At 38.8% G+C, this 14,956-nt stretch overlaps 1 protein-coding gene across 4 annotated transcripts in view; it reads right to left on the bottom strand.

Moving 5' to 3' along the window:
* Positions 1 to 14,956, bottom strand: part of LOC129097035 (adenylate cyclase type 2-like) — a 52,579-nt gene that overhangs the window by 7,882 nt on the left and 29,741 nt on the right. For 3 of the 4 annotated variants that reach the window (XM_054605722.1, XM_054605724.1, XM_054605725.1), the window contains 10 exons: positions 11,583 to 11,759; positions 11,452 to 11,492; positions 11,268 to 11,348; positions 8,675 to 8,744; positions 8,263 to 8,360; positions 7,409 to 7,493; positions 5,034 to 5,174; positions 4,641 to 4,769; positions 2,110 to 2,294; positions 94 to 178 (listed from right to left, as the gene is read on the bottom strand). In XM_054605722.1, coding sequence (XP_054461697.1) covers positions 94 to 178; positions 2,110 to 2,294; positions 4,641 to 4,769; positions 5,034 to 5,174; positions 7,409 to 7,493; positions 8,263 to 8,360; positions 8,675 to 8,744; positions 11,268 to 11,348; positions 11,452 to 11,492; positions 11,583 to 11,759 — 1,092 coding nt within the window. The remainder of the gene's footprint in view (positions 1 to 93; positions 179 to 2,109; positions 2,295 to 4,640; positions 4,770 to 5,033; positions 5,175 to 7,408; positions 7,494 to 8,262; positions 8,361 to 8,674; positions 8,745 to 11,267; positions 11,349 to 11,451; positions 11,493 to 11,582; positions 11,760 to 14,956) is intronic. The other variant, XM_054605723.1, reaches the window with a different exon arrangement.

The following is a 14,956-nucleotide window of genomic DNA, read 5'->3' as shown; positions in this document are numbered from 1 at the left end:
TTCTGGGACGTGTAGTATTAAACCGTATTTGCTGTTACAACCGATGCAAAGGACTAAAATCTTAAAGATTGACACTTTAAGAAGACTACTGACCTGCCTGGCTAATACCAGTAAGGTGATGAAGAAGATGAAAAGCGACACAGAGCCCATCGTCTTCAGATCCTTCAGAACTCCTGGTCTGGACAAAGACAGAGAGAGAGAGAATATAATTATACATTTTTACAAAGTTGATCATCTGGTGTCAAAGTTAGGCAATATTGATGAAAAACACAAAACCAACAATGAATTGAAACTACAAATTTTGTCTGTTTCCAAATCCTGATATTAAATATCCATCTGTGTCATTAAGCTCCATTGTTGTCCAAACTATTAAAAACACTTACAGACCAGTTGACTTTTTTACATTTTTTTATGTTTCAGCCTTATACTTACATCGTTTGAATTCTTTTGTTTTTGCTTTTACTTGATAGAATATTTTCCTTAAATAAAAGGTCTGAATACTTCTTTACTTCACTGGTAATGTGTGGTGAATTGCCTACTAAATTTATAAGCCAGATCATAATTAGGTCAAAGAGCCATCAATGTACATTTGAAGCAGAACGTTGAAGCAGACATGAAGTTCACCAGGATAGATGCTAAACTGCGACTCAGCTCTGTATTTAAATCAACAGAATGCATGTTTCCCCAGTTTTTGAGGAAAAAAATATGAAAAATGGTACAGTACGATCTTTTAAATCTTTTGGTAGCATCCTGTGTCTGTTTATTGAATTAGATGTGAAATAAATGGAGCATATAAACTATAAAGCACCTGAACATATCGCACTGGTTTACATTAGAGGATGAACTTATATAAAGTTACTTCACCAAACTGTAGTGAGACAACATAATCTTCTGTAAGTGTAAATTGATATTTGTTACGACACAATATTGATTTATATATGCAGCCCTGCTCTTTTTTTATATAACAGTTCTATTTATACGCTCCAGTGCTTTGGCAACAGCAGAAAACTCTTCATGCGGGTAATGCCAAGGTGAGAAAGACAAACAAAAGAGAGCTGGAAAAAAAAAAAAGTATTTCTTCCCGCTGCTGTTGAAAAACTTTTTGCATAATGTGATTTCTTCAGCAGTGAGACTCCAGCTGTCAGTCAAATGTGAGAAATTAATTCAGCTCCATAAACACCAACTGCTGCATCTCATTCGGCCTCCCCTCGTCCTCCTCTCCAGGGGCTCCACTTGATCGACAATCATATGGGGATATTTGCACCTCAGAGATTCTTTGTCCCTCAAGACCAGGGTCCAGCCTCATTAGTCGTTTTAATGGGCTTCACTCAACTGATGCTAGAAGGCTGAAGGGTCAGAGGGGGGCCACTGTCCTTGAAGCGGGGGGGGGGGGGGGATTTATTTTTGGCATTGTTGGGTAAAAAGTCCCTAATGACGTCTCAGAATATTGTAATTCAAGTGTTACCTCAGGACAGGCAGTTTTCTGGAAAAAGCAAGAAATAAATCTCCCAACTCTCTGTCTTAAGCCCCTCCCACTGGACAATCACATAGGGCATATGTACGCGCTTCATGAAGTAACCTGTGCCAGAAATAATCATACATTTAAAACATCATCCCGATTTTGAGTGTGATCTCGATGCCCTTATCTTGCATCAACTCTCTGAGAACTCCTGTCCTGCTTTCTTTGCAAACTTTTGGGCCTTTAAAGCCGTTCGAGATCTCTGCAAAATGTTTCAGAAAAGAAATGTCGCTCATAGTTTAGCCCTCTGCCCTAACACTTCCCCAATAATGTAAGACTCTCTTTTTGACTCTTCATTTCTTGGGTTGCTTTGCAGTGTAGGCAGTCGTTACCAATGCTAGAATAGCAACTTTTCTGCAGGATATACAACGATGAATCAGGCTTTTAACGTCTGAAGAGATGTGCACAAACATCTGCATTTGTAAAACAGCCAATACGAACGCCTTTCTTGTTATTATGGAATTTTTGCCTGATGATGCCAAAAATATAATACCTACCACAGCTTTAAGTGGGCCTAAAATTTTTTTAAATTATTACCTATATTGGAGTGTGTGTGTGTGTATGTGTGTGTGTGTACAGCTTGCGGGTACCTATCAAGTGTATCGGTGGTGTACAGCGCTTTGCTAAATCCATCCAGCAGGGAGGCGTGTGTCTGGAGGATGATGATGTTGTAGATCACCACGGCAACCAGCATAACCACCATCTTCAGCTCGTAGTTGATCCTCAGGAACACGGAGCACGACACCAGTCCCAGTATACAGCAGTAGATGAAGTACTGGGGACAGAGAGAGAAAAAGATACGTGACCAAAAACTTTTCTGCAGAGACGAAGCACCAGATAACATTGATGTGTATGTAAGAAAAAAAGATCGAAATGTAGGTTTATTTGTGTGCTTTCAGTAAATATGCTGCTCTGACAGTGGTGAGTCAACCAACACATGTTATTACATGATACTATTTTTAATAACTTTATTTATCTAGCACCTTAAAAAACAGAGTTTACAAAGAGCTTTGACAAAACAAACAAAGCAAAAGCAAGACAAACTAAGGTCAAATTTCAACTCTGATAGAACAGTACAATAGATGAAAATAAATCAAATAGAATAGTCAAGTTAAGTTAAGTTAAAAAAAAAAAAAGAAAAATGAAAGATGACATCACATAAAAGCTGGTATAAAAATGAGTTTTAAAAGTGATTTCAAATATATTAATGATTCTGTAATGAAGCCTTATCTCCTCACTCCCCTAACTTATTTGCCCGTTAGAGCAAGTGACGTATTAAAGTTTTGTTACGTTACATCCGTACTTATCTTACGTCAGTAACGTAAAAAACATTTACATTTTTTATTTGAACAGAAACCACGATTCTTTCCTAAGGGTAAGTTAACCCTAAAAACTAAGTAAACCTACGTTGTAAGTTTATTTTGAAAATATTATATACATGTATCAAGCTGAGGCGGGAACTCTCGAGGGGAACGAAGAATGTCATAGGGCCACTGACCAAGCATATGTTTTTGACGGGTTGGGAGTGAGAATGTGTCGCCTCTATCATGCTTATTAAGAATAAACAGGACAGTGAATGAAAGCTTTGAGAATCCCCCTAGATGTATGAGAAACTGGTGACAACGATGACAATGTCAAACATCACACAATCTTTTCTCGCTTGGTGTGAAATTAAGCTTAACAGCTTTAAAACAGCTATGAAGAAGAATGAGAAGTTTCCTTGTGGAAATGTAAAACATTGACATTCTGTCTCTTTTAATAATTTTTCATTTTTATTTTACGGTTAAGAGACACAGCCTTCCCCAGAAGATATAGAAACAAAAAATAGACATATTTGCTTGGGGAGTTGCTGTTGATCCCAAAGAAGATGATAACAGTGTTCTGGAGAAATGTAAAGCCACAAACAGTGGAGGGAAATATTAAAAACTTTATATTAGATGGAAAGAAAGAGAGCCGAACTCCAGCTAAGGACTGCTCTGGTTTATATTACAGATACCGAGAATGACAAAGGAGAAAACCTAACGTAATCTCAGTGGAGGTGAGTAGACGGACTGGTGCTGTCTCTACATGTAATTAGAGCCACACAGATGTGACTGTGGATGTGTTCAGGTGCATGTAAAGTGACGGTGAAGTTACAAACTAATTGATATTTCCTCTGACCCTCTCATCTTTAATCTCCAGAGCTTTCCAACGTGAATATAAAGTGTCTGAGTAAACATATGGGTAATTGCATGTTGGGTTACAATGAGGTTAATTGGGTGCCTGAGATATCTCCAGGAAGGGAATCCCTATACAATGTGTTATGTCATTGATGTGTCGTTTCAGTATGTTAACTCTTATATGATGCATATAGAAATAAAGGAAAAGTACAAAAGAAAAAGAGACTAAAGTAAAGTGCTCGGCAGCAGGATTTTAAACTCTGCTTTCACACCAACATGTGAGCAAAATCTGTCTTTTTAAAAGTTGAGGCTGGAAACAAACGAGTTCACACACTGCTGATTGAGCCTCCAGGAAAAGTTATTTGTATTTTGAATGTGCTGGTGCACCGTGATGTGTTTTTACGTCAAGGAGCTGGAGCTGAAGGGGCAAAAAATCCTAAGAAGCATCCAAGAAAAGTTTCTGGAATGGACGATCCAGATAAAGAAGCAAGTCTGCATTCAGTGGAAGGATTAAAGTGAAGAAAAAAGAATGGACGTCAAGGACAAACAAAGATCACCATTGGTGTAGTTTTTCTTCTTTGGACGGTGCAGGAAAGAAAAGAATGTACTACTTTTTTGCATGGGAAGCCTTGAAGAGAGCACGCTTTTGGGCAAAGGAGATGCAGTAAGCTAACCTGCAGGCTTACTTTAAAAATACATGTCTGCAGTGTTTATGTTTTTACTCTCACTGCAAAAAGGGGGAGACATTAGTACCACTGTGCAGTTTTTAAAGAAGTTCCTTGAATGTTACTGTATACACTGTAAAGAAAGCTACATTTATTTAAAAACTAATCTCAAATTCTGCAGTTTTAGATAAATGTTTTAGATAACTGTCAACTAATTTAAGTCGTTTTTCTGGATGCTGGTGGTCCGACGTTTACCCTCTTCTTCTCCTGTTGTTGACCTCTACCTGTCGTACTTACTGGCAGGTAGAACTTGTTTTCTCCCGTGTTTTCTTCCAGGTAGTCCAGCAGGCTGTCATTGGTTAGATTCACAGGAGCAGTAGTTGTCAGGACGTCCTCAATGGATCCTTCAGGGTCCGCCACGAAGAACTAACAAGCAAAACAAAAAAAGGTTGATTACATAACTGGCTCAGCAGCTAGAACTGATTTACATAACGTTTGCATTTTAAAGCCTAAAAACTGATATTTGTTTGTGTTGATTATGTGGAGGGATAATCATATAATGTATACACTAGTACTGTTTTATGCAGGTATAGAGACCATCGAAAGTGTTATATTTGGTGTCATAATTATAAAAGAGAATTGAATCGAAGAGACATTTAACTATGCAGCAACCTGTAACCGGCTGCTCACCATGTTGAAGACGGCCATCACAAGGATTAGAGCGGTGGTCGTCATGGTGAGGACCAATCGCAGCCAGGGATTGTTGGTGACGATGATGCGGGAGGAAGTGGGAAACCAGGTTAGAGAGCAGAAGGACCCCTTCCTTCCCTGCTGAGGTCGCAAAGAAAAGAGAGGGAAGGATTAGAGCAGGAAGAACGAGGACGAAGTACTACTACTATACAAATCGGGTGAATCCTCTTATTCATTCTGCTAATACTAATACTAATACTAGGTTATTACATTCCTCTGAGGTCTCTCATGTGAGTCAAATTAATGTCAAGACACTGGTTAGGTGGAAATCACTCCATTTATTATCATCATTCTTACAGCTCAGGGGGCAGTGTCGTCCTTCTTTCTACATGTCACATATTAAAGCATATTAATTCAAAAAATGCAGTATAAGTATAGGACCACGGCTCATATGTATGAAATATGGACAAGCTTCATTTAATTTGAAAGACCCGGGCAGACACATAGCTTTGTATACGGGTAATTCTGCTTCCATAACACGTCTTCTTTCAGACTAGTGGAAAGAAAACATCTTTAATTGACATGTAGGTGTTTATTTTACTAATTTGTCCATTTTTGTCCGTAATTTCTCCTAAATTCATTAAAATTTAACTTTACATAATGACAAATTTGCATGTTTATTAAAAAACGTAGACGTGAACGGACAAATAATATTATTATTATTAACTGTCTTTTTAGATTAGAAATAAGTACCAGCAAAATATTTAAGAAGAAATTGTAAATGTCCTAAAGGCAACACAGCTCTTATCGAGACAATGCGCAAAGCTGATACCTGATTCTGGGCAGACCCAATGTTATTGATAAGTCTCCATTAATTAGAAGTGACCACCTTACTGGGTGATAATACTCTCTTGAGAAGAAAGAGAGAGAGAAATAGGCAGACATCATGTATTGATTGTCCATAAAACACTTGTGACAGGTAGCTGTAGCAGCTTGTTAATAACAACCATCCCTCCACTTGACCTGGATTACAAACAGCAGCAGTGTCTTGATGGATGAACTATTGTACGAAGGAGAATAGAAGGTAGATCAGCTCATAAAAACCTTGCATAGAAAGGCTGCAGCTGCAGTGTTCCAACAGTTGCAGCATAATGCTGTTGGAAACTTCTGGTCAGCAAAACACAAAAGATAACTGAGCTCCTGACACATATAGAACATGTCAGTGTTGAGTTGTGAGGCTGTTTGATAAGAATCAGTTACAACTTTATATTTTCTAATGGTTCTTGGAGAATAAATGTTGTGTTTGTGTGTTTAAAGAGCGAGTAGAAGAATATCGACTTTGATATGACAAATCTCATTCCCATTTCTTTTGTTAAAATGTGAAATATAAACGTCATCAAACGTCATACATTTTAGATTATTCGGTCTTTCTTTGTCCTTTCTGGCACCTTTACTGTTACACCACAAGTTGCTGTTGGCTTGAACAGGTTTTCACAAACGATGGCTGGCTTGACCAGTAAGCCAGAAAAGACTATGGCTATGATTTACACAGCTTCAAGAGACTAAATTTGGAGATAGTCAATAAGTCATTTCATTCTGTAAATGTAGAGAAAATGAATGAATATTGTAGGTTTTTGAGGCATATAAAGTAGATATACCATTATTAGTTCCTTATCTATATATACCTAACAGACAAGACAAAGGTAATTTCCTGTAGGTTTATTTGTTGGTTGGTCTTAATTGTCTTCAGAATGGAAAGAATTTATATTTTGATGTATAATAAAGTAGCAGGCAGTTCTACAGGAAATCTTTCAAAGTGTTCAGGTTAATGATATCAACCGCTGTATATGAAGATGGACAACGGGTCTCCACTTCCTCCCACTGTACAAAAAACGCTGATAAAAAAATCTGTAACTCTCTATATACCCGGTTGAAAGCCCAGGACTTTCACTGTTGCAAGACAAATGGTAGTAATGTTTTGTTTATGTGACCTAGAGTCTGAGTCTCCTCGACCCAGGAGGTTCTGGGCTTGTATCAGTCACTACACCTTCCTGTTAACACTAGCAAAGCTACCTAGTTTATTTTCCTCGGTCGCAACACAGCCGTTTAGAGCGCCTGCATGATTTAATAAAATATTGATATTTGGCACGATGATTGCATATCACAAGAATAATTAATATAATATATTACTGTCTGAATATTTCATCCCACCGCTAATATGCCCTCTATGATATCAACCTGTTTGGAAATGATTCTGTCATCAGCATATAGACAACTTGCGCAAATAGTAATTCCACACAAAAGTAAAAGAAAATGTACTTTCCAAACTAAGTGTATGCGTGAAAGTGTTGCAAGATAAATCCATGCAAACCCACCAGAATGTGTCCAGCAAAGCAAAGGAGCAGGATCAAAGCCAACAGCAGGAAGGCCAGGCCAAAGGAGATCCCCAGCACAGCAGTTCTGCAACACACACACACACACACACACACACACACACACACACACACACACACACACACACACACACACACACACACACACACACACACATATATTACTCTAAACCCTCCTGGCTCCCCTCGGCCCTCTGCAGTACCATCCAGTGCTATAAATGTATTGTAGGCTCTAATGTATTCTACCTCAGACCTGCAATCCCTTTCCTCTGAGTAAGCAGAACCGTGGATGGTAGAGTACAGAATACTGTACGTGCCCTGTAGTGCAGTTTCTCTCATGTATCACATGTTTTACAGAGGAACACAGTACGGCTGATTTAAGGATCCCTGCCATAAAAAAAGATGATGTCACATCTCAATGTGCGGAGCGATGCTGCGACACACAGGATCCAAGAAAAATAGAGCAAGGGAGAGGTGAATTAGACAATCAATAGCCCTCTCAGATGCAGAACTACACCTTTGGCTCCCAGAGTCAGTGAATTAGCACGGCCGTGAATTTCTCTCCTCGCCATTAAAGAGACGACACACTTTGATTCACCTCATCTGTAATCACAGCCAGACACGGTGCCCTTTCATTGCATTCGTTTTTTTAAACATTCTGCCTCTTGCTCCCCTGTCTCCTTTCATTTCAGTAAGGTCCCGTTGATGAGACAGCTGGTGTCAAATTACTTTTTCACATCCCCCCCCACCACCTCCACCCGCTTCCACAGCTGCAGCTTGCTGATGCTACAGGGGACTGTGCAATGTAAATCCTGTGAAAGGGGGTGCAGACTTACTTGGGCAGGACGAGGACCTGCACTATGAATATACAGCTGAATATGAGGCAGGCGCAGGTGACGTAATACTTGAAGGCTGGTAATGTTGTGGATCTGTACTGTTGGATGAAGGCAAAAAAACATTTAAATCGGGGACAAAGTTGTAAAGGATGTGTAACATAGGCACAGTCAGAATTAACATGAGCATGCACAGTATATAAACATACCAGACTTATGAGTGGAATGAAGTAAAAATGATGAATATAATACGAGAATACAGGAATCTGAAGACAAAGTTGTAATACAGATTATACAGTGGACAATCTGTCTCCTATATAGTTGCTCACTCGGCTTAATACTGACTTCTGCTTCACTGACAGCTACACAAGCACAGTGAACAATGCTGGCAGGTGTTTTGTGTGCATTCGCCCACCTCTTTCTCCAGAGCTTTGTTGTGGAAGAACAATGAGATCCTCTGGATGTCCTCAGACTTCAGCCACTGTCTGGAGAGACAATCGAAACAGACAGATTCATACAGTATAGAGGCAGCTGGCTGGTTTTTATGTGAAAATGATTCTTCATGGCACTGTATTGAGCCAAATAATAAAGGTAGGAATTTAATTTTGAGTATTTCTTAACTTATTTCAATTTTAAAATAGATACAATTTCTCTCTTTTTCAGTGAATTAATACAAAATACATGGTTAAATAGATATTGCAATTATTTTGGGGTCAATAACCGTGAAAATCTGTACACTCGGAAAAGGAATTAAGAAAGAAATCTCAATTGTTAGAAATAACCGTAATTTACAAGTTTTTTGTTAATAAGCTGTTGATAAGATACAATTTTGCTTGGTGCTCAAACGAATTGACGTTGTTTTCCTTGATGACGAATGTTTAATGTTAAGATGCTGGTCATGATATCTGCCCAGAGAATTGTTTTTGTTGCTGATGTTTACATTTCTTCGTCATGAAGGTTCAAAAAATGCACTCCAGGAATCTACAACTGTTCTATTTTGTTTCTTGTCTTGTTTTTCTTGTGCTGCAAATGGGTTACAACTGCATTCCTTGTGCATCCCTGTGTTTCCTAATGACAATGGATGATCATTGAATTGTACCCAAAGGGCAAATTTGCTTGGGCTGCACACATCTGCAATCAGCTTAAAACAACACATAGCCAAACGAGACAGTATAGTGGTGCACCGGAGACGCAGTAGAAAATATATGCAAAATATTGCACATGCCCTAAGAGATAATAATATAAATACATAGTTCTCAACACTTTAGTTCCTATACTTAAACGTTTAATGACTAAGTCATTAAAAAAGACACAATCATTCAGAGTCTGTTGAAATACTTGGCTGATATCAGACAGAGTTGTCAACTTGTTTCACTCTGTTTCCACTCAAACTCAGAGGAGTGGGCGGATCCAGAGGTCTGGACCCAGTACAGCTAAATACAGCAAACGGAGGCTGGGTTCATGAACCAAGTTCTGGCTTTAAATACCTTTTTCAGATGCTCCCAGTGGGAGGTTTTATTTTCAAGTTCCAACCCACTTTTCCCTATATTTAGTACTTTAACACCATTAAGTTTACATAACTTTCATGTGCAAATTAACTTTTTATTACATTTCAATGTCATTGACAATATTACTCTCATTATATTATCATGCACAATTAAACTTTTTATCATTACTTCTCATACACTTTTACACATTATTTTACACTTTTTTAATCTAATGTTGTGATTTACTTTTCATGTTTAAGTAGATGTTTTTACTACATTAACCTGACTCTTATTTTTCACTGTTATCAATATTACTTCTCATACACTTATTTTACACATATTTATTACTCTTTTGTGTATACATGTTTATCGTTGTATTCTATCGGTTTTTTTTTTTCTCTTTCCTCTGTTGTCATCTTACTTTGGCACAAGAATTTCCTTTGGGATTAATAAAATGCTATCATATCTTTGCTACTTTGGTTCTTTGCCAAATCCCCCCTTCTTGGCACCGTTCCAATTCATAGTTCTCTGAGTTATAATGGACTTTTCCTGGCAGACTTCCAAATATAAATATAGCGTGGGTCACTTCTGGAGCATGGACATTGCTCTACTCAGCAACAGGTGACGCCGTCAATCATCTTCAGACCCACACCCTAGAAAATGTAATTACCACAAAAGCCACAACTAAATTAGGAGAGAATCAACTAGAGCCAAGGTCGGCAAATGAGCAGCGCCACCGCAAAGTCATAAAACAAAATTAAAACAAATGGGTTTCACCCTAAAATCACACTTTGAACAACATTAAGTTATTTCTTTGATTGTCCGAGATTTTGTATTTGATCACGAAGGTCAACGAGAGTTTTTTGTGAGTCAATATGTTTCAGTATCAAAATATCCTCATACAACAGTTACTATGATATATTTTTCTTTTGTGCATTTTCCTACAAAAGCCAAAACAACATGTGTCAATTTCTGCTCGTTATATAAACACAGTCTTTTCAAAATAAACTTCCGTCTTCACAGGAAACTATTAGCTAGGTAAATGGAACAAAACGTCTTGTTTAGGTTTAGGAAAAGATTGTTGTTTGGCTTCAAATAACTATAAAAATGCCCTTACTAAAGTACTCAAGTTTGAGACAAATAAATCAATGATGACTTCTTGTTTCACATGGGAGATCACTGGCTGTCACTGGTTGTTGGACACATCCACCCTGTGTGGGCTTTTGCATTCTTAATACTTCCTCGTTCATGATTAAGCGGACAACATACAAAATCATTTTGTGTGATATCTATGCATTACGACGCATTATATTTCATAGGTGTAGCTACGTATGCTAGATGCCTGTTCAGTATATATTAATAACAGTACGACAATCAGAGAACTCCTGAAGGTGCTTAACCTGAGTGTACATGCTGATTTTGTTTTTCTACTACTTAGTACTGGGATGATCTTTATCTGAAGTGTCTGTGATTGTTCAAGAGTGATGCAGAAATAGGATGTGCAGCAGACGTGGCGCTTACTTCTGCGAGTTGATTCCGTCGATGGTGCGAATCATTCGCTCATTGAGTTCTTCCTCAAACCTTCTCCTTTGAGATTTGGACCTGGGATCGAAGGAAGAGGAGGACAGATTCAAACATGGAGACGGAATAATAAAAGTGCTTCGGTAGATGTGATGAAAGACAGAGCAAAAGAGTCCCAGCTCACCTTTCTCGCCTCTGGAAGTGGTACTGCCCCATTGGAACGTCCTGAAACATGAATCAGATCCATTAATGACCGATATCTGCGTCTGTGTGTGTGTTTGAAAGGCAGAGAGCACTGCATTGCAGCCTACTTACAGTTGTATTGATCTTGCCATTGTCTGTGGTCATGCTGTCTCGATGGTGGAGGTTGGCGAAGGGTTTCGCTGCGCCCCAGGACTCCAGGTATCGGGTCATTCTCACAGACGCCCTCATCTTGCCACCGTCCAAAGAGGAACGAGAGCGCACACCCAACAGAGGGCTGTGCCTCTCAGTCTGGGTAAACCATGACAGGAATAGAGAAAGACACAGGCAGTCATTGACGTAAGTGATTTTGTTTTGAGTTGACTGATCCAACAGAGTCAGAGCATGTGAGATTTGCTGAAACAGTGGTCACTGTTGTCTCAATTGATGATAACGAGGCGCGAACTGACCCAGTAAAGTCTGTTACCACTGGTCAAAACAGACCAAGCAGCAAAAAACCCTGAGTTTATAGTTGAGCAAGGCTGAATTTAATTGCGTTTTCACTGGCAAGAGGAAGACTTTGATATTTTTTATTAAACGATTGCATCGCCTCACTTTAACACTTTCATGTTGATACCTGAACAATTTGAGACTGCGATCAAATTCAGGCAGTTTCGAAAGGTCTCGTATTGTACAAAGTGAGTCTTTTTTGATTACAAAGCAGGTCTAGGTGCTAAATAAATACTGTGAAAATTAAAAAAGCAATTAATTCATGAAGAGATGCACACGGCACTTATTATAGATACATATTCATGTATATTCTCCAAGCTCAAGGTGGGTGGCTTGGAAGCCTCTGGGTTAATCCAAAAATGTCGCAGCAGAGGAGACAGCTAGCGGCAAGCAACCTGTCGGTGAACTGAGGTTTGTTAAACTGAATTAAGGAGAGCAATGTCTGTTCAAATTGTTTTCAAAATGTCCTGCAATCTTCCCAAATGTATTGTTGTCCCAAAAAGTAAATCTCAGCAGCATTAAAAAAACAATAGTACATTTTTTTAAATTATCTTTTGGAGTAAAATACACAATTTTTCTGGGACCAAAAGCTATTAATACAAAGAAAGACAGGGAAACCATGTAAGATACCATTTAGTGCAGATTAACCTGGTGATACAAAACTCACTGCAAACATCACATGAACAAACCTTCAATTCTGACCAAGCTGATATTGAAACTTTGTAGAAAAAAATAACATTGCAACAGCAGTCGATGATAAAGTAGAAAGAACTAAAGCAGGTACTATGGGAACTATGGTGAATTTGACAGCTCTTGACATCCGTAACCTGTCTGTCAGTGTTTTGAGCTACATAAAACAATTTGAGAGAACGGTGCAGCTTGCCTTTTATTTTGGTCTGTACTGTATCCTGAGTGCTTCTCTCTGACAAAACACCACATCACTTTACCGCTGACAAAAACGTTGCCCGGCAAAAAGCAATACAGCAGAGAAAGTGAGCATTTATGCCAAAATGGAGTAACATCTTGGAGGATTAGTCAGATAATGTTCCTTGTTCCATTAATCTGATAGAGACAGGTACTGCGACTGACCCGAACATGACACATAGGCCTATTTTAAGAAAAAGAAAACCCATAATGGCCCTGTTCATTCCTGCGGGTGTACTGAACCGCTCTGACAGTGACAATCAATGACAGTGACAGTGGAGATGACACCTCCATTTGTCCTTGATCCATTCAGTCCTACTAAAAAAAGGTCACTGAGCACCCACAGCCTTTTTCCAATATCTGATACCGAAAGCTTTCTTCGTTACAGTAAATAAAAGATAGAGAGTAGCGTCTTTTCACATCTTGAAGAGACCTTCTATAAAGTAATAATGTTGTGTTGTCAGAAGGTAAGTGAGGCCTTAAACTGCTGGTTTACTTAACAACAGTAGGTCTGCATGGAGTGCAGAAGTAAATGTGGTCTCTCTTATCAAGTGTTGCAACTCATTGTTGCATTCATAAAATGGGATACCAGAAAAAAAGTTGAAAAACATGCAAAGTGCCAATCTGTCATGAAATGCACTAATATAATGCAGAGTGATATCAAAAGGGCAGCTAATGAGACGCAGCTGGTAAAACTGAACCACAGCTGATGGAGTTATAATGACTCAGCAGAGGAGATCTCGGAAACATGTTGTTCACTGACAAATGTGTCAAAATATGTTTTTTGGATAGAAGATGTCACACATATGGATGGACGTCCTCTTTCTGACAATCTGATGGATGATAATCACAACAGTTTCAAACTAAACATGCTCGATTATTTAGAAACGTTTATGAAGGCCAGGTGAACTTTTAGGTTACAGTTCAATGAATATCTGATACTCCTGCTATCACACAGACTCTAGAATATCTTGTTACAGAGTTGGGAATCTGCTCTCTGTGTTTTAAAGTGATGTAATGACTTCAAGGAAAAAGCTATCAATCCTTGGTCAAGCTCTCTGGAGAAGAATCAGAAGATGGAGAGGAGGAAAACGAAAAAGGAGCCAAAGGATCAGATTTGGAGGAATCAATGCTGAAAAGAAGCTTCTGCTTTTTGTGTCAGTGATTGCATTTTTCAAAAGATGCACCAGAAAGTAAAAGGCCTTAATTCTTCATAAAAGGAGATGCCACACAAAACCCTGAGGTCTATGGAAGCAGGCAGATAGTGAACACAAGGATGCCCGAAGGAGGAAAAATGAAGGCCTTAGTGCAGATATTTAAGGGGGTGGGTGCATCTTAGCCAAGTTTTGAAGGGATTAGAAAGGCAGAGGACTGTCAAGCATGTTTTTTTCGTTTGCAAAGCCAAAACACATTGAGCACAGACTGGATGCCAGTAACATATTCTATATAGAGATGTTCCCAGCAGAAAGTTCCCAGAAGAGGCAGATCTCTCAAATGTCCTTAACCAGCCCTTTTCGTCCCGGTTTGACTGGAGGTGCTGCACAACGCCTCCAGCAGTGAAAAGAGACTTCACTTCAAGCCTAATCTTCTCTCAGTTAAGCCACTGACTTAACACCTGCAGAGATGTTGTTCAATTGATAACATACCTTCACCATTTCATTGTGCACTCGTTTTATTTCCCTACACTTGACCTTGTCGTATTGTTTAGCTGCCTACTGTGCGCTTGGTGGGATGAGAAGGTGGCGTGGGAATGCTGGTGAAGCAGTGTTGCTGTCCATGGTGCTGAAAAGAGAACCTCGTATTTTTGCATTCTAGCTCATGATATCTACTATGAAGTACATTAAAACCCAAGTCATGTCTAAAAACACACATATTATAAGGAGTCAGTGATGCTGCAAACTGATGACTGTATGTGAATATTCAAACTGGATCATACATGACGACATGTAGGATAATATGTGAGTGAATGGAATATATTTGCTGCCCTGTGCAAGACATCAACTTTTTATGAACTGAGAGAAATATTCTTGCTTTCAGCTTTGACCCCACTTGGATTTTATTATCTTGGCCAAGGA

This window comes from Anoplopoma fimbria, chromosome 10, assembly GCF_027596085.1.
Source record: "Anoplopoma fimbria isolate UVic2021 breed Golden Eagle Sablefish chromosome 10, Afim_UVic_2022, whole genome shotgun sequence".
In the NCBI taxonomy this organism is placed as follows: domain Eukaryota; kingdom Metazoa; phylum Chordata; class Actinopteri; order Perciformes; family Anoplopomatidae; genus Anoplopoma; species Anoplopoma fimbria.
This window is presented reverse-complemented; position numbering and strand designations above follow the sequence as displayed.